The sequence below is a fragment of the Sinohyriopsis cumingii genome, chromosome 15 (assembly GCF_028554795.1).
Source record: "Sinohyriopsis cumingii isolate HCF-2022 chromosome 15, ASM2855479v2, whole genome shotgun sequence".
NCBI lineage: Eukaryota > Metazoa > Mollusca > Bivalvia > Unionida > Unionidae > Sinohyriopsis > Sinohyriopsis cumingii.
Genome location: NC_142975.1, coordinates 124,903,677 through 124,927,605, shown reverse-complemented (window position 1 = coordinate 124,927,605; position 23,929 = coordinate 124,903,677). Strand labels below are relative to the sequence as shown.

Sequence of the window (23,929 nt, the reverse complement as noted above, 5' to 3'; positions counted from 1 at the left end):
ATATATATATATATATATAATGTAGGAATATTTCTATTATCTGATTATTCGATACATAGAAATTATCAAGTGGGATTACCGACGGAGGGGGGCGCTAATGCTGGATAATGCTGTTTTATGGGGTAAGGGGAGGGGGGGGAAGGGGCGCTAAGGATAACCAAAGGGGCGGTGACTCGAAAAAAGTTTGGGAACCACTGAGTTAGACTACTTATTATTTCAACATTTCCCTAACATTGTATAAATAAGTATAAGCGAAACGAAGTGTGTGGTGTTGTGTATTTTCAATGCCTCTATTTAAGTACATTGGTTGTCTTGTGGTTCATGTGTGTGTGTGTGTGTGTGTGTGTGTGTGTGATGGGACGAATATGATCCGAAGGCGCTCTGGTTAAGATTAACAATAACTATGCACTGTATAATGTAAAGTTTTATGCCCCCCCTCCACATGTGTGTGATTTGCAAAGAGAAGAGGCTCTGCACCGTATGATGTAAGGTCGTATGAAATCCGTATGTATGATTAGCAGCGAGGTTTCGTTAGCTATCAATGGACTGTTTGTCTAGAAGTGAATAAATAAATAGAATATTAAAACCAAGAGTTTTTATTGTGGAGGATTTACTTGGAAACAGGTAGAATATGTATGCAAGCTATGTGAAATGGTTGTACTTCAGAGCATAAATCCAGGATGTTCGTACCTTGAGGAAATATTCAGTTTAATTCAACGTTTCACTGCACTCTTGGTTGCGCTCTACAATTTCGTACTGTGCATAGGGTTTAATTCATATAAGAAAAAAACAATTGCTCAGGTTCAGCCCGCTATTGATAATGGCTATGTAAAGAAGAACTAAATATCCTAGGCATTATTATAGTTTGCAGCTTGGTTTTACTTCGGATGCTCACCTATAAACAAAACATCTAATAATGTTTGGTCATATTCACTTCCTGGAGTTTAAAAAAGTAAAAAGAGCAGAGAACATCTAAATTGTAAGATGTTTTCATTCATTGCACTTTCAAAAGAAGGTAATGCGTTCTCTAGGAACAGTCGTATTCCCTATTTTAATAACTGCTGAGGTTAGTGTAGTTTGGACTAGTTCTGACAGATTTATTTAAAAACGAATGTTTCTTTAATTACCAATACCAATGCTATACTTAGCTTATATAGTAAAACCTGCCTCAGCGGACACATTTGTATAAAGACACCTGCACATGAAGTACAACATAACTTGGTCCATGATATAATCGCTATGGTAAATTTATATAAAGGACACCATTCAGTTAATGATTCTCGAATGCCACTTGTATACATGTTGCACTGTTGGAAAATTTTGGACAGCACTGAACAGAGGTTACAGAAAATATACATTATCTGATTATATCCGACACACAACTTGAATTGTTACTTGCCGGTGAATAATTATTCTCCTCATTATTTTGTATAAAATACCCAATGCATCTTAATTATTTGGCATCGAGAGCCACTATTGTATGATAATAATACTGTAGTAACGGTGTTAATCCGGAGCAGCAGGGAGAGCGAACCAACCATTTTTTACAAGGTCCCGTTTGGTAAACTAACACTTGAAAAACGCGAGAAAAAAAGAAAAGAAAAAAAAAACAAAAAAAAAAAAAAAAAAAACCCACAAAACAACGCGTAAATGACGTGAAACAAGTCTCTGAAAAACCGAAAGTTTTTTTGGTCGGGTCAGCTAATTTGTCACCGTGGTGTACAACGACGAGTTTACCACGGTGGCACTCATCGTGGTCGCGCCCTCCTTTCTGCTACTATTCAAAATGTTTATCAAGACCGATTCGATATCGCGACCGTGAATCATACAAGTTTATTGTTATGAAACCATGCGGGGTTGACTGTGCTTTACTAAATATATTTTTAAAACGATTATAATCCATATCAGCGCTACACCAAGTCTGATAAATATTTCTTAGCGCATGCGTATCAACTCCGTTAAACACAGCAAGAATATTACATTTATCCCTGATCACTTTAGGTATGTGTGTGTGTACCGCAGAGTAACATAAATCACATCTGTGTTTTTATGCCTTCCTCGGGAAAATAGTCTATCCTGATTTGATTGTTTATCCAGAATTACGTCGTCGTATACAACTAAATTGTTGATATTTCCGTCAAGGTCATCTAGGGATGGGGCATCATTGATATCAGTAATAAATTCAATAACGTCTTCGTGCATCGTTGCTGCGCGCTCATTAAAATCCTTAAGTACTTTATAACATCGCTGATCATCAACTGCCGGAGCTATCAAAAATACAATGTATCCCATTTGATCCATCTCATCATTAAATTAAGTAGTAATTGTGTTTTACCAGACCCAGACGGCCCTATAATAATCATTCGGACATAATTTGGTAACATTGGATGATGTTTAACCGATTTCCTCGCTCGTGTCGCTGAAAAATCAAATACATCCATATACTTATAATATGAATTTATATTGTGCAAAGTGCAGAGCGTCCACCTCTACAGATACAGTAACAACTGTAATGACAAAATATAACAGACAAGCACTCACGGGCAAATGGGAACGATGTGGTACAAAAAATTTACATTTATTCCCAATCCAAACAGTGTTAAAAAAGGGAGGTGATATTGCCACGCAGTTAACAAAGTTACCAGGAACTCCATGGGGAAAATACTCAGGAGAAAAACATCTTCCAGGATATAATTATTGTGGCCCTGGTACCAGACTTGATATCCGACTTGATAAACAAGACCAACCAAGACCTGGTGAATATCCAATAAGTGCTATTGATCGAGATTGTCATGTTCATGATGTGTCTTATAAAAGCAAAGATCTCCAGCAGCGACATATCGCAGACGTGAAATTAATGCATGCGTTAAATTCCATAACAAATAAATCCTTCAAAGAATCATTAGCTTATTGGTTAATAAGATCCGCAATGAAAGGTAGACTGGTATTAGTGGCTGGTAATTAATCAATAATGGAATCGATTCATTATAGCCCAAGATGTCACTGGAGAGGTAAAGCAGCGATTAACAAACTAGCTGAAGCAGCAAATGTTACACGTGTTGCTGCTGAAGCATGGTTAGCACGACAACCAATATGGCAAATGTATCTACCGCCGCATAAATGAATCGAGTAGGCACATTTTGATGTTAACGTTCCTAATGAAGTTCATCCGGTGGATATTTAGTTTTTGCCATACGATACTATTAAAATTGGAAGACGTCGTGTAACATACAAATACGCGTTAACTGTTGTTGACGTTGCAAGTCGATACAAGGAAGTATAGCCACTATTAACTGAAAGTGCAACTGAAGTAGCTTCTGCGTTTAAACGAATTTATCAACGTGGTGGTCTACGATGGCCACTCTGCTACAAGTTGATCCTGACAGAGAATTTCAAGGTACAGTATCATCGCTTATGAAGCAGCAACGCGTTAAAATACGACGAGGACACACTGCAATACATCGTGACCAGGCAGTTGTTGAACGATTTAATCGAACACTTGTTGAGCGGTTATTTGGATATTAATACGCGAAGGAGATAGTTCAAGGTAAAAGATCTCGTGAATGGGTTGCAAGATTATCAAGTGTGACAGCTGCATTAAACAATGAAGTAACTCGAACAATTGCGTTAAAACCTACTGACGCAATTACAAGCGCGCATATACCTGTATAACAACATTACTTTTCAAAACAGCCAATATTAGGTAATGTTACCACACGATATTTATATGAACCAGGTGAACTAGAAGGCGGTAAAAATAGAGCGACTGATCATATTTGGAGCATTACCACACAAAATGTTCTTCGTGGTTACATCTACTGGCAGACCTGCATTATACAGATTATATTCAACTGCTCTTCAACGTAGATTTACACGTGAACAATTACAAGTAATTCCCACGGATACACAACCACCATCACGATCACTTTTATAAACCAGCCCCGTTACGCCGATTACATTCAAGACAGGTTAGCCTGGTATTATCACGTGTATGACCGCGGATACTATCTTTTATATCCATAGTAAACTGTTTTGGATGCTTACTCGAGTACTGCTACATCATTAATGCGTTACAGTCGGCAAAATGATCATTTTGCTGTTGTCCCAGCGCCATTATAAATTTGGCGTCAAGATCAAAGTAGCGATTATTTTTTTTGGCGCACTGTTTAAAGCTAGCTATTTTTATATTATGTCGCTGTCAACAGCATCATCGTTGCTCTCTAGCCTTCGACACTGCAAGATAAACTAAGTTTGACCACTCAGTACGAGCATCAACAATCCAAACTCGCGTATCAGTAATAGTTAATCCCTGAGATGAAAGGATCGTCATTGCATATCCTAACTTCCACGGAGATTTATTCTTGTTTAGTGCGTCCTCAACCGTTTTAATATCAACTTCGACAACATCATTTAGTAAGAGATTTTGCCACGTTGGTGATTCTGGTATATCAACGTCGATGTTTTGTCGTCGTGTATCAACTGGTCTATAATATAACGGCACAGGTTGATTTGGGAATATTTCTTTATGCGTGGTAAATAACCGCCGTTGAAGTTCGTCACGAACTATCTTTCTACTTGCTATTATTAAGTCGTTTGGTTTCCATATGTTCCAAAATGTATCCAGCGGAGTTTCTCTTATCACTGTACGTAGTGTCTCACATTGATCTTTATTCGGTTGTAATCTGATTAACCGCTTAAGCGAGTGATCTGTGGTCTTCTTTGATTTCCTCGTAATAATCTACAAAACTCTTTAACCATTCGTGGGGAGACTTTCCAACAAGTGGCGGTGGTTGACCATGATCAATTGCACATAATCACCGCGGTATTTTTCAGTAATAACCAATCAAGAAAACCTTTCAGAGTATCCGATGGCATTGCGCATATTTCATCCCAAATAACCGCGGGTATATATTTTTCGCCCATTCGCGTAGGAGTCCATACCTCGCCGTTGTGTCAGAAAAAGCTGTGATAAGTACACGATTGTACTCTTCGTTGTATCATTGATCTGGCAAGTCTGTGTGTAGGAGTTAAGACTATCATTTTACTTCCGTAACTCCGAAATAATTCAAAGCTCGTGTTTTCTTACCACATCCTCTTGTTCCGTTCAAATAAACAGATTTATACCTTGATAGTGGATCATACATAGATGGCGCCGTTGAAACTTCCATTGCTGATACACAAAATCAATTATCTTTGATTTCAGCATTAGCGGATTCTACATAGCAGTGTAGTTGTTCCTGTTTTATTCTTCATGAACCCCAATCAGTTGATTGATTAATTCAGGCAGCTTTTAACAAGTTTACATATTTCCGCGGGATATAAAATGAATCCGTGGCAACTCTAACCGTGGCGTCTTGAAATGTATTTACCATCGATAATAAATTTATAGAAACATACGCGAGCATTGAAGATCTTAAATGAACAAACTGCGGTGATTCACCATCGGTATAATTCACAATTGTACTAAGCTTACTTCCATCCGCAGCAACGCAGTTTCTGTGCGCGTAAATGTATTCTTGTTTATCGTGTCATTAACTATAAAATCCAACTCAGCGCTATCCATGATTATCCGCGCACAGTGTAGTCGATGATCACTTCCACCTTGAGTAAATTTCCTGAAAAATTTACCGAAAAATGAATATCGTATAATAAAGGAAATCTAATATGCACTGATAAAAGTGGGTCAATTTTCCAAAGTTAGCTTTGATGAATTTTTAACACTTGCTACCATGGTTAAAAAAATCATTAGATAAATAGGTAGCAAATTTCAATGAGATTGAAAGACGGCGCAGACAAGAATTAGCAAAAATGCTTGCTGGCGACGTTAACTTCGACGACAACTAGGGTACTTTGGTTTAACCGAGATTATCTGTGTTTGTCTGATAGCTATCATCAATTACGTCACATAGAAGATTGACATCTATCACCGAGGTTATATTTACAATTTCCGCCGAAATATGACGACCTTAACCGTGTTGTCCATTGTTTTATCTGCGAATGTTATCCTGCTGTGGTGTTATCTTTCTCCATTCAGCGAATATTTTGGGATAAAACTCATCTATGATATCGTTGACGGATTTTTTAAAACTCAACTGTGTTATAGCCAGGAAAATTAAATGTCGGAAGATCTGCTTCTGTTGTCGAATAATGATTAAGAAAAAAGTGTTTATCCTTACCTGCTGCGTTAATAACTACACTGATAATTTTCTGATAAACAAATTCAATATCAGATACAATCTGATTCAGTATTTCTATTTGTTTGATAATTTATTCCCTTCTAGACGTCAAGTCAAAGAGATATTCGGTGAGGCATTGGTGTAATTTGTCTCGTTGTCATTATTTATCTCACTAAAAATAATCTTAATGTGTTTTTCAAGAAATGCTCATGGAAATCTCTTTCCAAATATCCACCACATACATGGTCGTTCTTCTGTAAATTCAGTCTTGTCCGGGACTTCCATAAATTTATCAGCGTCTGGACCATCTTTCCATATGTTTCCACAGCCGATTGTTTACATATCCAGGAGTAATTCCATGGTACGAGCGTTTATCCGATGTAAAATCAGCCCGTGTTGGTTCTGGTATCGGTGCAGGCACTGGCAGAGCGACTTCGAACCATCATAAAATGCTTCTAATCGATGACTGATAGATATCAACGACATAATTGGGGGAATTTATCTATATCGCGGCTGATAGCGTTGGTTCATGAACCGTTATAACTATCTTGGATTCCCGGCTCGTAGCAGATTTTATTCGGTAATTTGTTTGTGAGATTAATCAGATTAATTTTGCTAACGATATCAGTAATTCCACTTTCGACATTTTCTAGTGTTTTTTTTAATCATTTCAATGCTCGTCTTGACATCAGAAAGTTTCACGTCAGCGGTAAACGGGGCGCCAAAGAAATCATCTGCGATTTTATTGAGTTTTTGAAAATTTCTACGGGTGTTCATGAACACATTTACCTGAACGTCATACTCTGCCCGCAACGTGGATAATTTACCATCTACAGTGCTGTAGTTAACGTCTACATATTTTTTGTTGCGCCATCTTCGTCGGATGTTGGATCTCCTAGCACCACTATTTTATTTCCGTTCTTGTTGAGTTCACCTGTCATGTGTCGCCGGTATTTTTTAAACGATTAGCAATGCTTCTTGTAATTTCATTTCTGATTTGCGATGTAGATATACTTGAGTCTCTGATCTTACCGTCGCTGGTAAACACAGGGTTGTTATCCGTGGTAGCAACAGGAACTCTACGAATTATGTCATTCCACTTAATGTTACTCGTTTTTAAAACACAGTATTTATCCTGAAAAACGACAACCTCGTCGGGGTCAACTCCAGCCAGGTTCATAATATCAGCGAGTTCGTCTTTAGTCTCGTAATTTGACAAGTCTATTTCGTCTAATCTTTTTAAAACTCTTAGTAGTATCACGCGGGGTCTTCCGTAAATATCTACCATTATTTTTTAAATGACGCACTTGTGTAATTGTGCACGACTTTGTGAGGCGGCAACGCTGATTTTGATATAGCATCAAGTACAGCAATTGCTTCATGTCCGCATATCGGTGGATCAGTTAGTGTTTGAATACCAGACAGGGGTTTTGATCGGTGTAACACAGTTGTTAAATTACTGCGGTGGAGCTAACCCGTATGAGTCAAAATAAACAATTCCACGTGGATCAATCGCGTATGCTACCCAGTGAGTTCCTGCACCGGTACTATTATCGAGAGTAATAATACCCGTCTCGGTATTGTTTGGTCGTTGCGGTAACTGATCTCGCATAAACACACCTATGAAGTTTTTATTTTTAGTTGCTTCGCAGCATCAAGTAAATCAAAATTTGATAACGGGGCTAAAGAATTGTTCCAGGAAGTCTCAGACATTTTCCTCGACGAGTTTCCGGAAACCTTAAGCCCCTTCCCGTTGTTTTTTTAATGCCATTCCAGCAGCTGTTAAAACAGCACCTAAATCAGCTGCTTTTGCGACGGCTGGTGCGGCTGAGGCTATCAGCGCTGGTATTGACACGAGGAGTGGAAATATGGCTCCGGTCTTAGCGGCATCGCTAATGGCTCCAGCGGAGAGTACAAGTCGTATTCCGGTCTTGGATTGTCTGGCTTTACCGAGATGTTTAAGATGACGCTGTGTCAACGACAGTTTATTTTCACCGCTTGTGATTTGACTGTGCTTTAGCATTATTGTGGTTCCTGGTTTTTCACTAACGCGGATTGTAGTTTTTTAAGCTGACCAGGAGTCAGACTGACACCGACGTGATGGTACGATGACATTTATAAAATACTCGTGTTTTTAAATCACATGTTTTCAACTGGTGTCTCAAAGATTCTCTTTCGACCACCAATACCTTCAAGCAACACTGCTATATCGCTGAGTTTAAACGCAATTGCTCTGTAATTAGCACCACCTAGATTAGTCAAGTTAGCTCTGAAGTGTATATCAACGACAGATTGCCTAAATAAATCTAAATATTTCAGTGAAAAGTAATAGATCGGATACAGTGTTGTGAAACCTAACCGTGATATTTGTAAACCAGTATCTACATTTTGATCACATCCCATATACGACAACAATCGACAACACTATTATTTTCAAAATTTAAAATTATGTCCTTGGATGGTTCTTGGTGTCCGTTTATTTGTAAAGAAACTTCATTAACTCCAAGGTTGTCAAATATCACGTGACTGCGTATCTGACTGTTTAACCTATCAACATTTTGCAGCGCAATAAATATATGCCTTGGTGCAGAAACACCTTGCTGAGTCGCTACTTGCCATGTAAAAATCGCGGCAACATTACTCTCAATACTATCTGTGGACAGTTTGTGCCATGACAGCAATGACTTATCACCTGTGTTCATGAAAGAAAGTAATCGTTGTTCTTCAGTGATCGATGGAGTCATTGCTGGCATCCAAAGTGAAAGTTTATGTAGATTTACCTTACCAGCAGCATCTCCATCAACACGCCAAATAGCATCATTGTCATTACCTTTACGCACAAGCACAACCGTGTGTTTCGCTCCAAAGATAACTTTTCTAACATTTCTGCAAAATCCAAAGATATGTGACAGTGGAATCGCGCATGAAAATCTTCTACGGTCACCTCTCAACACGTTCTTACGCGTAACAAATACAAGGTTGTAATTGTTGTTGATGTTTTGTAGCATCAAAAAATCAGCGCCCAGTCTGACTATTTGAACTGGTTTGGGTCAGCCGCGGTATCTCGTGGCACTTGTATTTGAAGAAATTGGCTATGATCTGGATGACCAGCGTTATCTTTGGTAAACATCATTGACGGACCAGCCGATCTTGTATAATCGTCGGAGTATCTTGCTAACCCTACTACTGTTGTGGCAACATCAACATCCTTCTGAATTGTCTCGATGTTTTTTCCATCAATCATGTATGTGGCGCAGTCAAATAACTCCATAATACCGTTATTAATAAAACCAACTATAATCCCGCCGCCGTATGGTGCATTGTCAGCAGCATCCGTTACAAGCTCGCCTTCTACTTCAATCAATGCTTCGGAGGGTAGAAAATACCTACTTGTATCATAGACTTGCAATTCGATTCTTCCTCGTGCGTTAGGTACACGTGCGTCGTAACAATAATACTGATAATCACGCACGGATTCATCTTTGCGAACTGGTTCATGCATGTCAAATGCTCGGTCGGATTTACGTTTGAACATCTTATTGTATTGTCGTTTTTCCAAATTTTTTTCGCACAACCAACGGAGAGCACTTCCAGAAATAAAACTTGTGTTTATTTCTTCGCTAGGTTCTCCTTGTCCTACCAACTCTGCTTGTTTTTGATTTGCAGCCTGATTTATTATTTTACTGACATTTGCGGGCATAACTTCGGTGCTTGGTAATTTTACTGGTTGTGGTTGAACCACCTTTCGTCTGCGTATTAATCGTGTTATTCTGTCTTTGATTGCCGAAAAAGCTTTACCAGCAACGTCACTGATTGTACCAGGAGCTTTTTCACGAATAACCTCAATGGCTTTCATTGTTTTGCGATTGGCGCTGCTTTTGGAGCTATCCTTGTAAATAATCCCTGAACAACATCGCCTAGTCCATCCCCGTAATACGGGCTGTAAACGGGTAATCGTGAGTTTGCTACTCTGACCATCTCGGGTCTGCGGTGACCGTTGTTGTGTATAATCATCTTATTTGTTAGTTATTCGTTTAATCGCTAAAGTAGAAGTCCGCAATGGCATCAATAAGTTCCCGATAAACATTAATATCCATGATACCGTCTTGAAATAATCGTCGACAAATAACAGCTGCTTCATTAATAATTTCCGGAGAATTATCACCAGCTCGTTTTCCTCCTATGAGAACTTCTAGTCGTTGCACGTCATTGAGAATATTATTAGGACAAGTAACAGGACCACTTCCAGTTACACCCAGCTCTTTTGGAGTAGGATCAGGTGGTGGTTGTTTCCGTTGTCGAGTTCGCGGCGCTTTTGGCGATATAACTGGTAGTCCAACTCTTTTGTTTATCTCATTAACTTCTTCAACAAAATCATATTTTTTTCTGTGTTTTTAGCTGATTTGTGAAATATTTTCGTACTCACGAAAAACTTTAGCGTTCTATTCATGTTCTGGAATGTTATAAAACTCTGGCTTTAAAAACTGATGACGTAGTTGATATCCATTTTGCAGACACGAATACAGGATTACTGATAACTGCTGTATAACCTTCCTGAGTACAATACCTGGTTTTTAATCCTGGTCTAGATAGATTTTTTGACAATATTTTTAACATCCTCGATTTCAGCGCGTGTTTTATTGGCAAACTCCATAGCTTCGCTGATTTGTTTTGGCAATGTTTCGATAACGTTATGTGATACTGTTGGAGCTGTGGAAATTTCTTTGGTTGATTCAACAATTGGTTTAAATAACCGTTATGCGCCTTCTGCGAATTCAACCTGGGATTCTTGACGCTCTTGTCGTTTTTGTTTAAGAGAATCAGTTAGTGGAATATATTTCTTAATTGCTTCTAGTCGCTCTCTAGCTAATCTAGCTGTGTGAGATTTCAGCACTGGGGGCATTGTCTGATACCATTTCTTTTTAATTGACAGCAACAGGGAGGGAGCGGCCACGATGAGTGTCACTTATAAAAATGGTACTAACAGCTGCCTCTCTATGCGCTCAACATTAGGAGGTTAGTGTTAGGACTGGTCGGCCTGGTGTCAGGATAATGTGACTGGGAAGGAGATCATGCTACATGTCTGCGGCATGATGACGCTGTGCCAGACATCACAATAAACTGCCACACTGCCGACTACGTAGCGAAATGACTGAAAAAATGTTAAAGCTAAGTTAAAAATTCACACTCATACACATTTCGAAGTGAGGGCTCTAAATGTATAAAGCTGAGAGGAAACATGGACTAAAAAGTTCAAAATATTGACATGTGAGCATTGCCTTGATTAGGACACTCGATGGGGTTGCTCGACGTACCATCTTATCAGGATTGTACAAACTTTTTCACCTTTTAATATCTAACGGTTCTAAGATTATAGAATGAATGGAAAGTGGGAGGAGAACGTACAGTGTTGATCTAGAATATGTTTCACAAGAATAAAGCTCCAATTTTGTACATGATGTGCCTTCTGATGATGACGCATATAAAGTTTTATTCCTGTTTAGCTGAAAGAGGCTATAAGATATACGGCAGAATTAAAAGATAATTGACAATTTGAATATTTTTTATTGACCTGTTACCATGAGAGTGAATATAGTATCAAAACTTCGGTAGAAAGCTTCTAAAAATGCTGTTCAAGTATGCCATGTTTATTCCCTTAATCTCAAATGGCTTGACCATGCTAAGTGCCGAATGGACAATGTGAAGGGAAAAGTACAATAATGTGTCATGTACAAGTCAAGATGAGAACTCCAGTGTGGTAAGCGACATGTTCTAATAATGATCTGTTCTCTCAAGTAGCTTGAACGTTACATAGCAGAAAAATGACCGTGACACAAAGCTATAAATAACGTACTATGATTTTGATCTTGAAGCTCTGACCCCAATATAACAATATAACTATATAACAAAACGCACATACCAAGTTTCATCCTAAGGGACCTAAGTTACGATGGAAAACCAGATGACGATAATGATGACTATGCTGATCATGATGATGTATTCTTTTCACATGCTATGACTGTCCATACAAATGCACCACAACATAACTCTTAAGCAGATACCTTCCCATATAACCAACCGGCAACATATGATGTACTTCTGTATTATAAACTGGTGTTGTTGCCTCCATTTGCTCTGCATTGTATGAATCAAGGTATCAAATTTGTGCCCTTGATGACGTTTGTAGCCTCGCATATTAGTTGCTTCTTCTTATCAGACCCTTGATGTTACAGGTAAGATGGCAGTCAACCTGCTTAGTTTAGTAAACGTCTTTTTAATTATTATTTAAAACAAATATTTAATACAAATATAAATACAACTACTTTTTAATCAAATATGCACCCTCTCTCTCTCTCTCTCTCTCTCTCTCTCTCGTTGATAGTTGTAGCCATTGTTGGTGGGTTGATGTAGAATTGCTTGTTATAACAACTTCAACACAAAAATCAGAAGAATCGTAAACAAACTGAGGATGCAAATATCCGAGGGCTATTTGAAACGTTCGGAATATTTTGTTATAAATGTTTTGATTCTTAGATCGTGTCAATAAATTTATCGCCGATCGATAGACAAAATAGCGTTCTTTAAAATGATATCCAGCTGCACGTGCAGAATGCCGGACAATATATGCGTGTGACTGTCAAGAGAATTGTATGCACGTGGTCGTCCAGGTACCAGCATCTGACTCTGCTAGTGTCGTTGGATATTTGTATGCCTCCAACAAGTTACCAAAATTTATAAAACACTAATGAATCACATGTTTGCCCACATATGCCTTAGGTATCTTTCTACTCCATCACAACTCACCTGCACATAAATCTTTTCCTCGTGACGGACTTCATGAAAGAGCATTGCATCCAAACGTTGCTATAACCTCCATACAGGCCTGATGTAGCTCTGTGTGATTTTTAGATGGTTCCCGCTATTAGAGATTCTTTGAGGGATAGGTTTTTAAATCCGTCACGAAGCTGGAAGTGCAGCTTTTCAGTATATGAATAGCAGACCAAAACGTTAATGCAGATTAGCTCTAAGTGACAGGATAATGAACAAGAGAAAGTGTTTAGAAGAGCATATGGAGTAATTTAAGGGGATATATTAATATAGAAATATGATGCACAACTCACTGATCGTCAGAACTTCATAGAAGCCATTCATATTTCCGCATCCCAGTCCTACTGTAGTAATGGAGATGAGACTATATCAACTAAAGCACACAACTCTTAAGCAAATAATCTGAATACAATAATTGATAAACATGCCGGTCTTATGATGATTACCATAGTATATAATAAGTTTTGCATTAATTCACCGAAAACTACGAGATCAGTTGTATTCATTAATTTCTGAAATATATTTCGTTCATCTTCAATGCAAAATAGAAAATATTAATTACAAAACACCATGGAAGCGCTCAGATTCGCCCGTAAGCATATCGCCATAAGATAACCACAATATGTATCAAGATTCACAACGATCCATAAAAGACTACAAAACACGCGGAGTTAAAGAGACTGAGTTGCATTTCATTCAGCTGCAGTACAAAAAGACAATGTCTCCAGCAAACATTCAGATACTGACCATGACGTGTCCAAGGTTTCATGGTGATCCACTGAAAACTGAAACTAGCCGTGCATTTACCATATTCTGTCATACCAATGCACCATTCAGCTGCAAGATACACTGGGCAACACCCTTTCTCATAATGAACAACTTGCACTTTCCACATAAAAATGAACAAGGATCATTGACATTTATACATATTTTGCACTGTCAGTCAATTCTGATTGGGCCGTCAAAAAATACAGCAATCTGGCTATGATAATTTAAATGTTTGAAGCCTCTTCAGATTCACAGAAACTGAGTACTGGTAATGTTGAAAGTGAATTTGGATATAATTTATTGAAATAAAATGTTTTTGAAAACAAACACAAAAGACAATGAAACTAATAAATAATTGTCAGACTTAAAGAATACACGTCAAGATATATGTTATGGTGTTGTTCTCTTGTTGCTATTATTGCGATATTTTCGTGACTACTCAGTCCTACTGAACAGTGGCGTCACTAGGGTTGGTGTTACCCAGTGCCGTAACTCATGGTGTCACCCACTGGACCTCCTTCCTGCACAATAATTGAACAATTTTATAGACAGTAATTTTGGTGTCACCCCCTCTGATGGTGTCACCCGGTGCGGTCCGCACTCCCCCCCCCCCCCGCCCCCGCCTCCTAGTGACGCCACTGACGCTGAAACAATAAAAAAGATCAAACGTATCAAACATTTTATGCAGTTTTAGGTGTGCATGATCGAAGTGTATACGATATTGACTGGAATTGTCTTATTTTCCAATTAGAAATTTTGGAAAGTTAAGCAAAAGGTAATTCCTTCAAACTGATGAAACGTCATTGGAACAGTTTGTTCGAGTTTTAGCTGAGAATGTGAATAAGTTAAAATCCATATTAAATATCTATTTTAAAATGCTCTACTCCCGTCATTTCTGTATATCTAACTTTTATTAAGCGTATGCGCATAGAGCTGTTAATAATGAAGCATAAAATGATTGGTCATTATAAGCATTTAGTTTTCTTTCAGCGTAATAAAAGTGTATTAGGTATATTTAAGGTCATAAGACCTAGTTTGTTTGCGAGTTTTGCATTATGGTGTGGCTCAATTTTATTTGGAATATAAGATCCAAATTTTCTTTCATGCTGAACTTCTCGTTAAGTTATGGAAACTGAGTCAGAGTCACATCCATGGATTTTGCCGGGAGGCTACAAGCAATAACTCTTTCTCGGGCGTCAATATCAGAAGCTTTTTCTAGTGTGTCTGATGCATGAGATCTACCTTTAAATATACAATGAAACACTCTCACAATATACATACCCGACGGCCTAGAAAGAAACTTCAGAAAAGTGCAGAGCTCTTGATCCAATATTGGATAACATTTTTTCAAGACACTAAAGTATTGATCACAAATGATAAGTATAGGAAGTTATACCTGACAACCAAGCTGGCTTAAGTTATTCGTATTTTATATAGATAAGAACTATAAAGAAGGAAGTGAAAATCAAAGAAGGAATTGAAAATCAAAGTCCTGCGAAATGGAACATCTTGGTTCCAATTGTTTTCATTTATGACGGACATAAGGGATTGTGCAAATTTATTGATGCAGTAATTAGCAATACTAGCTGTAACAAGAGTTAGGGACTAGGGGCTACAACATTGACTGCAGTTTGGCTGTGGTTGTGCCAGGTATGAAAACATAGTATAGTATGCTTCACTTGTCGTATATGATGCGAGAACTTGGACATTTGCGGAAGATTTTTTCACACTAATTTTAACTTATAATTTCAGCTTGTAAAGAAAACTACTTGAAGTAGATAATCTTGAAAATAATTTTATCCCCATACTGTTTTATGTGTTATACTCTCAATATATTGATGGATCAGAATTATTTTAACTTAAGATGTATGCTTTGTATGCTTGACATTTTATATAAATTTTGAAGAGGTATTAAAATGATATTTTAATTTTAATTGAACAATGTATACAAATTTGATAAGTAATATACGAGTAAATTTTGTTTGAAATAAAAAAATCGGTCAAGAGATCTAAGCCGCTCGCTACCATCTCAACCTTAACGCTTGGGTTGTCTTGAGTTCGGCCACCGTGAGTATGTGATAAAGCTTACCAGTAGCAGCTCGTGGGCCGGGGGTTCTTCTCGTGTTCTTTCTCCATCAGATGTACTAGCTGCGATATATAGCATATCTTGCGCTGAAAAATGGCGTTAAGCCCACAACAACGACATTAATGTTTAATCACAAACAATATATGAAACGGTCGAATAAATTGTAATTAAGTGCTTTTACAACAATACTCTGATGAGAGAGAGAGAGAGAGAGAGAGAGCACTTGCAATATAACAGATTATGGAATACCAATTTTTAAAAGTGAAAGTACTAGTATCGCAATAAGTGTTGCTTGCTTTTCGATGTTAAAGGAATAAATGTTGCTTGCTTTTTCACTGGAAAAAGAGATACATTTTGCTTGCTTTTCGGTGTAAAGGGATCAAAGTTGCTTGCTTTTCAGTGTAAAAGGAATAAATGGTACTCGTGTTTCAGTGTAAAATGTATAAATGTTGCTTACTTTTCAGCGTAAAATAGATAAATGTTGCTTACTTATCACTGTAAAAGGAATAAATGTTGCTTGCTTTTCAGTGTAAAAGGGTTAAATGTTGTTTGCTATCAGTGTAAAAGGGATCAATGCTGCTTGCTTTTCTGTGTAAAAGGAATAAATGGTGCTCGTGTTTCTGTGAAAAATATATAAATGTTGCTTGCTTTTCAGTGTAAAAGGGATAGATATTGCTCCCTTTTCAGTGTAAAATGAATACATTTTGCTTGCTTTTCAGTGTAAAATAGATAATGTTGTTTGCTTATCAGAGTAAAAGGGATCACTGTTGCTTGCTTTTCTGTGTAAAAGGAATAAATGGTGTTTACTTGTCGGTGTAAAGGGGATAAATTGCTTGCTTTTTAGCGTAATATATATATATATATATATATATATATATATATATATATATATATATATATATATATATATATATATATATATATATATGTGTGTGTGTGTGTGTGTGTGTGTGTGTGTGTTCATGTTGCTCGCTTTTCAGTGCATATAAAATTGCTTAAGTTTGAAACATCCAACAACTTTCATTACATGAAATGACTACTTCTTACCACTTGGTTTTCGAAAATGAAGTTAATCCGGAATAAATGACTAGCTTCACAGATCTAGTGAAGGAAACATATATCTGATGGTACTGGGGTGGTCTTAGCATCTAGTTTACTCTCTCTCTCTCTCTCTCTCAAAAGTGAATGGCTTCCAGAACTAGACCAAGTTGGATGCTCCAGACGGCTTTCGCATGTCAAACAACTTTAGTTAGTGTTCTTATGTTTTCTTAAGTATCTGCAGTTTTAACGACAAAAATATATTAAGGAACATCAGGGGGCTGAAACTAAATAGGATTGCTATGGATTGATTGTGTGAGAATACGGTAGATTGTATGAAATATTACAATCAATGCGACAGGTTTATGACCTAAAGTTAACCATTACTAAAACTGTATCACTGAACAAGTCTGTCGCATGACTGTGAAATCTTCCGTTAGTATTTACACAAGGGACATTTACAGATGATTATAAATTAGATTGTAAAAGATTAAACGCACTTCCCACTGGTTATTTGAGGAGTAAATAAATTGTTCAACAACCGCCTTGCTGGAGCGTTGAAAACCGCTATCAAGAAGAGACGTGAAGTCAATGAGTACGTGCACCTATCTGTCAAACCTGTCTTAAGTGTTTATCTTTCTCGCATGCAACTAAGACGAGACGACTATCTGCCCTTTGATCATTAAGCGCATTAAGCGCAAACCAGAATGTCTTTAAACGTATTCACAACAATCCCAAAATAGTGATTTACTCCAAATGTATCCATGTGCATTTTGTAATTCTAATGAACAATTTTAATAAATAAATCCTCTAAAATTATATCTGAACATAGCTAAAAGACTGATTCCAATAAAGATGTTAAGAGAAAAATAAAACATTCTGATGTAAAGAACCTGAAGATAAAGACCTAAGGGTGTAATAAGATGACCAGGGTGAGGGTCAAATATTCATTTACAGAACATTCTAAGTTGTAAACAAGGTCAGGTCTTTTAAACGCTTTGTAATGAACATAACACACATCCGGATGACCTGGAGTTTCCAAGGAGAAAAACAATATCCCGAACTCAGATCCAAGTAAAGATTTTACAAATATTATCTCATGGTTTAGTTTACACTCACTGATATATATATATATATATATATATATATATATATATATATATATATATATATATATATATATATATATATATATATATATATATATATATATATATATAATTGCTACCTTTGATTCTGACGTGAAACAATTGTGTTGATACTGATGGTAAAGGTTCGGTCAATCTATTAACAATTTCATTTTTTGTGCAAGATATTGACATGTAGTTAAACAAAATAAAACACGATGTTTTCATGCGTATGCTAAGTCTAATAATAGCTTTCATTTACCAGGAATATCCATTCCAGTAAACATTTGAGGTTACTGGCCGTATTTTCAAGTGAGCTTAAAATACAGTTCTGGGTCATTATTTCATCTGTCTTAAACTTCTTGCGTGCTACCGGTTTGGAGACTATATATTTGATCCGATCTTGAATGTACTTTGAATACAGACACACCATCATATTATTGGGATGAGTTTGCATCAGATTGCTTAAGCATGTTATTACTATGCAGTCTATAATTCTGATCCAGTTGTAATTGAAGCTTGAAAATGTGATTGTATCGTCAAAACTTCGGACAAATTCAATAACGAGATACACGCATAGTTACATGCCTTCAAACATCTTCGATAATGGTGTTGATCCTGGGATTCTTATTCTATTTGAGTGCTTTATCACCGCTGGGTGTAAGGCTTGCGTAAGTGACATATTGTAACAAATTACAAGTTAGGCAATTAATATATTATTTGGCTGTCGAACCTCTTTAGTTTGCAGAAATGTTAACATTTTGGAGATCACGTGAGAATTAATAAAACAAGAGTGATACATTGAAACAAAGTTGTTCTGGTCCTTATAGAATAATACAAAATATCACCAAAAAAACTGACGCTAATATTTCTTGCATTTGTATTCTTTCTTGTGTAGTGTTATGATTTTTTCCCTTATAAAAGACATAAATATATTTTATTTATTTAGTATATCTTTTTTATTTACTTTATTCAATTTTTGAAAGATAAATGCTTAAATTTTAGTGTCAGATATCTATTCTGGATATTTCCTATGAAGTTAGTCTTACCCAAATCAGCAATTCTATCCTGTGTTGAAAAACGTTTTACACAGTTACATCTTCAGTATAGCATCCATTTTCCGACCTGGTATGCTTTCATTGGCAGATACCATGCATTCTGCATTATACAGTTTTGCAGCAAAACCTGGAAAAATTGCTTCCCGATACCTGTTGAAAGAATTGTTCCAAAATCAGAATATTCTTTCAAAAGAGACTATATTTTAGAAGAGCTTTTATCCCCACTCCATCCCCGCACATTTTTCTTGACGTTATTAGAATAAGGTCTACATGTTTGGAAGTTTCAAAGTTCGTATCGTTTGATTGTGTGACACGGTGTGACTTAGCAAATATGATACTAATGAGGTTACTTTGCATCTGATTATCAGAGATTGTTGTCACCCTAGAGACTGTTATCACTCTAGAGACTGTTGTCACCCTAGAGACTGTTATCACTCTAGAGACTGTGTTTCTAATCTGATTTTCAAAGATTGTTATGACTCTAGAGACTGCATTTCTGATCTGATTATCAGATATTGTTATCACTTTCGATATTGCATTTCTGTTCTGATTATGACTAAATATGGTAAATACAGGTCAGTGGTCACGATCTCCGACGAACGCATTTATGAATACGTGTCAGGTATATTAATGAAGTGATCCTGCATCTGATTGGCTGAATTTATCAACTCTTTAGCGATTACATTTCTAAACAGATTTTAATTTAGCAGTCGTATGCTATTAATAATGCATTCTTGCCTCTGACTGGCTGATCATCTCACAACTTAAGGGAAACTCTTTGTTTGTGTACGATACTGAACAAATTTAGCAAATAGACTTGTATGATGCAAAATTTCGTACGAAATAATTGTGAGGGAGATGTATAAATATCAATGAGGCGTCTTGCATCTGACTGACGTAGCTTGTCAACACCTAAGCAATTATCTTGCTGATCTGATTTTGTATTAGGCGTCTTAAATGGGATTATGTCATCAAGATATTGGACGAATTTAGTTATGAGCAAGACTGACACATGGTTATTTAGGTATTAAGACTGACACATGGTTATTTAGGTATTAAGACTGACACATGGTTAATTAGGTATTAAGACTGACACATGGTTATTTAGGTATTAAGACTGACACATGGTTAATTGGGTATTAAGACTGACACATGGTTATTTAGGTATTAAGACTGACACATGGTTAATTAGGTATTAAGACTGACACATGGTTATTTAGGTATTAAGACTGACACATGGTTAATTAGGTATTAAGACTGACACACGGTTATTTAGGTATATCAAGTAGGGTGCAGTCATTTCGTAACCTGCACGTTTCGTAACATGGGATGTTTCGTGCCCAGTATTTTTTTAGAAATACTCTATTATTTTTCATTCATACTAGTTGCATTAAAACAAAATGCGAATGCTTCTGATTATGTATTGTAATTGTTAAATAGGTAAATAATTCCCAAATTAGACAAGTCCAGTTATGGAAGTGTGATTTTAATTCTTTGCACGCTTTTTTATCGTCAAGGCTAGTGGTGGATGTTGGTCTGTACATAAATCAGGCACAAAACGTGTGATTCCCTTGTCTTTCAATTTAGTTAGAATCTTTGAACTTTTGTGGCGTTTCAATCCTTTAATGTTGATCACCTAGACGAATCGGGTGAAAGTGTTTCTTCTTGTCAAATGTTGCATTTGTGCTCAAAGAGGTAGTAGTATCGTTTTAGTGTTGCTGGCTGAATCGGATTCCACTGATGTCATTCACTCGGACGAATCCACGGTGTAAGTATTGAACCTGTCATGCCGTTGATTTGCGCAATACATATGGCAGTATTTTTTTAAACAAGTTGCCATCTTTTGCGTCGGCATAGTTTTATTATTGTCCATTTTTATTTCGGGTATTTGTATACGTTACGTAAATCAAATACTTAGTAACATAAAAACTCTTTATTGAACGATTGTTGGTGATTATTGAATACGGGGTATTTAATAAATATTGTGGCTTCACTTCAGTCTCTTTTGAGTAGCATCCCTGCTGTATGTTCACATACAACAAAATCATAAAACTGAAACTCAAAATAGGTTGATCATGTGTTCAGTTATCTTCATACGTTAACATTAATATACATCAACTCGTTCAACCATTATTTCATAATGTCTGACAACATACCAATTACAGATTTCTGCGTTGAGTATAAATTTGAAGTTTCTTCACGCCAAGAGGTGCTCCAATGGGATGTTTGCACACGTTAAAATCGTGTAAATTCTACAGTGATATTACAGCTGAAATGTACAGGCAAGCAGTCAAGATAAGCACATATACAGACTGGCATTCTAAAAATTGCTTCGATATGTATTATCAATGAGACCTGGGACCCACCTCAGTGTGTCGGTGACTTCGAACAAGGGTTGTAGCTTGCCTTGCATAATCTGTTTCCAGGTTTACCAGTCCAAGGTTTCACTGGAGTCAGGCTGTTTACCGCAAAATTAAACAGCATGGTCATCAAGAGGCCAGCAACTCAAAATATAACACTTTCAAGTTCCCGTGCAAGCTGATGGCTCTGCCTTTCATTCAAGAGGAACTCATCCCTGTCTCTTTTAACAAGATAAAGTAAAGTGTAGAAGACAACTTGTTAAGGATAATGCACTTGGTCCATAAACCTGGAACATCAATCGTCTGTAGCCAATACCAAGCTGGTGTGTGTTTATGCGTACCATCTGCACCAACAACGACGTTGAGGGCTGGATTAAATACCTCAAACAACGAGCTGTCATCGAGAACCCAACACTTTACTTGCTATGCCACCTTCTTCACTGGAAGACAATGTTCCTTCTTCAAGAAAGTGTAGGTCTTCAGTGAATAAGGGAGCTCTTGATTGGGAGGGGCGGACCACGCATGGTAGTTCCTTGATCAGTTGACAAGAGCTGCGGGACCAGAAATACTTCGTGAACATCAGCTGAACGCACCCAGTTGCATAATTTCCTTTGTTAAATCAATATTCAATGTAATTAACTGAGTGAAATCAATAGTTCAATATCACTAAATGATCAATATATATATATATATATATATATATATATATATATATATATATATATATATATATATATATATATATATATATATATATATATATATATATATATATATATATATATATATCCTGTGCTTCTACAACCCTTGGTGACTGAATCATACCTTATCTATAGTTGTTTTTTTTAATACAAATTCTATGCATTGTTCATATTTGCGTTTATATTCTAAAACATTATCGTTCATAGTGATAGATTCGTATATCAATCATATTTGTTAATTAAGTTCCATACGTTTGGTGTCAGATTTATTCATCGTTCAATAACACTATAAATAAACATATCATCCATGAAATTGCTTTCAGTGTCGTTGCTAAAATTTAACCCCAAACCGGCTTGATGCTGCTTACTTTTCTTTAATGTTCTGCTTGATTTAAAAGAAATTCCCCGTCGAAATGCGAAGAATGATAAACACGGTTGTTCCACTCTTAATCAGCCAGCCTTTCTGTATAAACGGATGACCTTAGTGAACGTAGTGGCTTCAAATGACGTGGACATATTAGTTAAAAAATAGTATTTATATTTCCGACAATGTGGCTATTTAAAATCGGTGGCAATTCTTGCGAGGGGAACTGCTGTACCTCGATGATGAGATTCAAACTTTAAATTTTGTCATAAGAAAGAAAAACCTCCGGAAATCTTCTGTTATTCAACAACCTCCTTTTCATTGTTTGTATATCGTAAATACCTAGGAAAATCTCCCGGAAATGAAGGAAAGCAATATTCCAGAGGGCGTTTTAGAAATAGTATTCAAATATATGAATCAGCAGTCATATCAATATGCATGATTATAGCAACATTTGGATTGCACACTCATTCTCATTATTCAAATAATCTTTGGCATGTTTTAAATTTGTCTTCATTTGCATGTTCTAAATTAATGGAAAAATTATAAAGGTGAATTTGTCTACTGTTAACAGAATTACCCCCCTCCCCCCCCCAAAAAAAAAAAAAAAAAACAGTAGAAGGAGAAGAATTATCCATTATTTACAAAGTCTTTTTCAGCTTAATACAGTCAGTTCACATTTAAATAGGACATATTTCAGGATAAATTCTCCTCTTTACAGATAGCATGACTTTGTGATGGGATCTGTTCCTAGCACCTCTGATATAATTAGAGATTCACATTTACAAGTCACAAGAGAAAAACTAATCAAAGATACCAGTACAAGATTGGTTCCAGTAACTGCAATCAGTGGCAATCGCAAGAGACAGCAAAACAGTCATAGACGATATTCGGGATCTGAGGGATACGGATCAGAAGATAGTAGCTCAGTTTCATCACAATCAGACATTACATGCCATCGAAAGAACATGCCTGAACCTCAGTCAAAACAAAGGCATACTCCGTTAAGGACAATATCAACCATCCAACCTGAGAACGACGAAGCCCTTATCAGAGCCTACCCAGAGTTAAAAACGGTTCTAAAGTCATTTGATGACTGTATCGTTCTTCTTGATCAGAAGAAAAAATGGAGAGAAGATCATAATGAAACTTACTTTGACAAAGTACACAAGACCTTGAAGCAAAATTTACTTGTCAACTTTCAAGAGATTGACCATGAAGAGAAAAGACAGGTCATGGGAAATCACCTTGTTAACAAAGGGTAAGTTAAGAAATATCTGAGACAATTGGAGAGGGTAGGTTTATACTGGTATGATTAAAATTAAAATATAGTAAGAAATGAAATACAAGAAGAGTATATCTATCTCATTTATATCCTGCCATGACACATATTTTGTTAGCATCCAACCATTCTTGACAGTTT

General features: G+C 36.7%; 1 protein-coding gene across 3 annotated transcripts in view; it reads left to right on the top strand.

Annotated features, from left to right (window-relative positions):
• LOC149782687 (uncharacterized) overlaps positions 1 to 23,929 on the top strand; it is a 69,947-nt gene that overhangs the window by 1,558 nt on the left and 44,460 nt on the right. For 2 of the 3 annotated variants that reach the window (XM_089934179.1, XM_089934177.1), the window contains exons 1-2: positions 15,238 to 15,422; positions 23,228 to 23,767. In XM_089934179.1, coding sequence (XP_089790305.1) covers positions 23,244 to 23,767 — 524 coding nt within the window. In that variant the 5' untranslated portion in view covers positions 15,238 to 15,422; positions 23,228 to 23,243. Of the gene's footprint in view, positions 1 to 15,237; positions 15,423 to 23,227; positions 23,768 to 23,929 lie in introns of those variants that run through there. The other variant, XM_089934178.1, reaches the window with a different exon arrangement.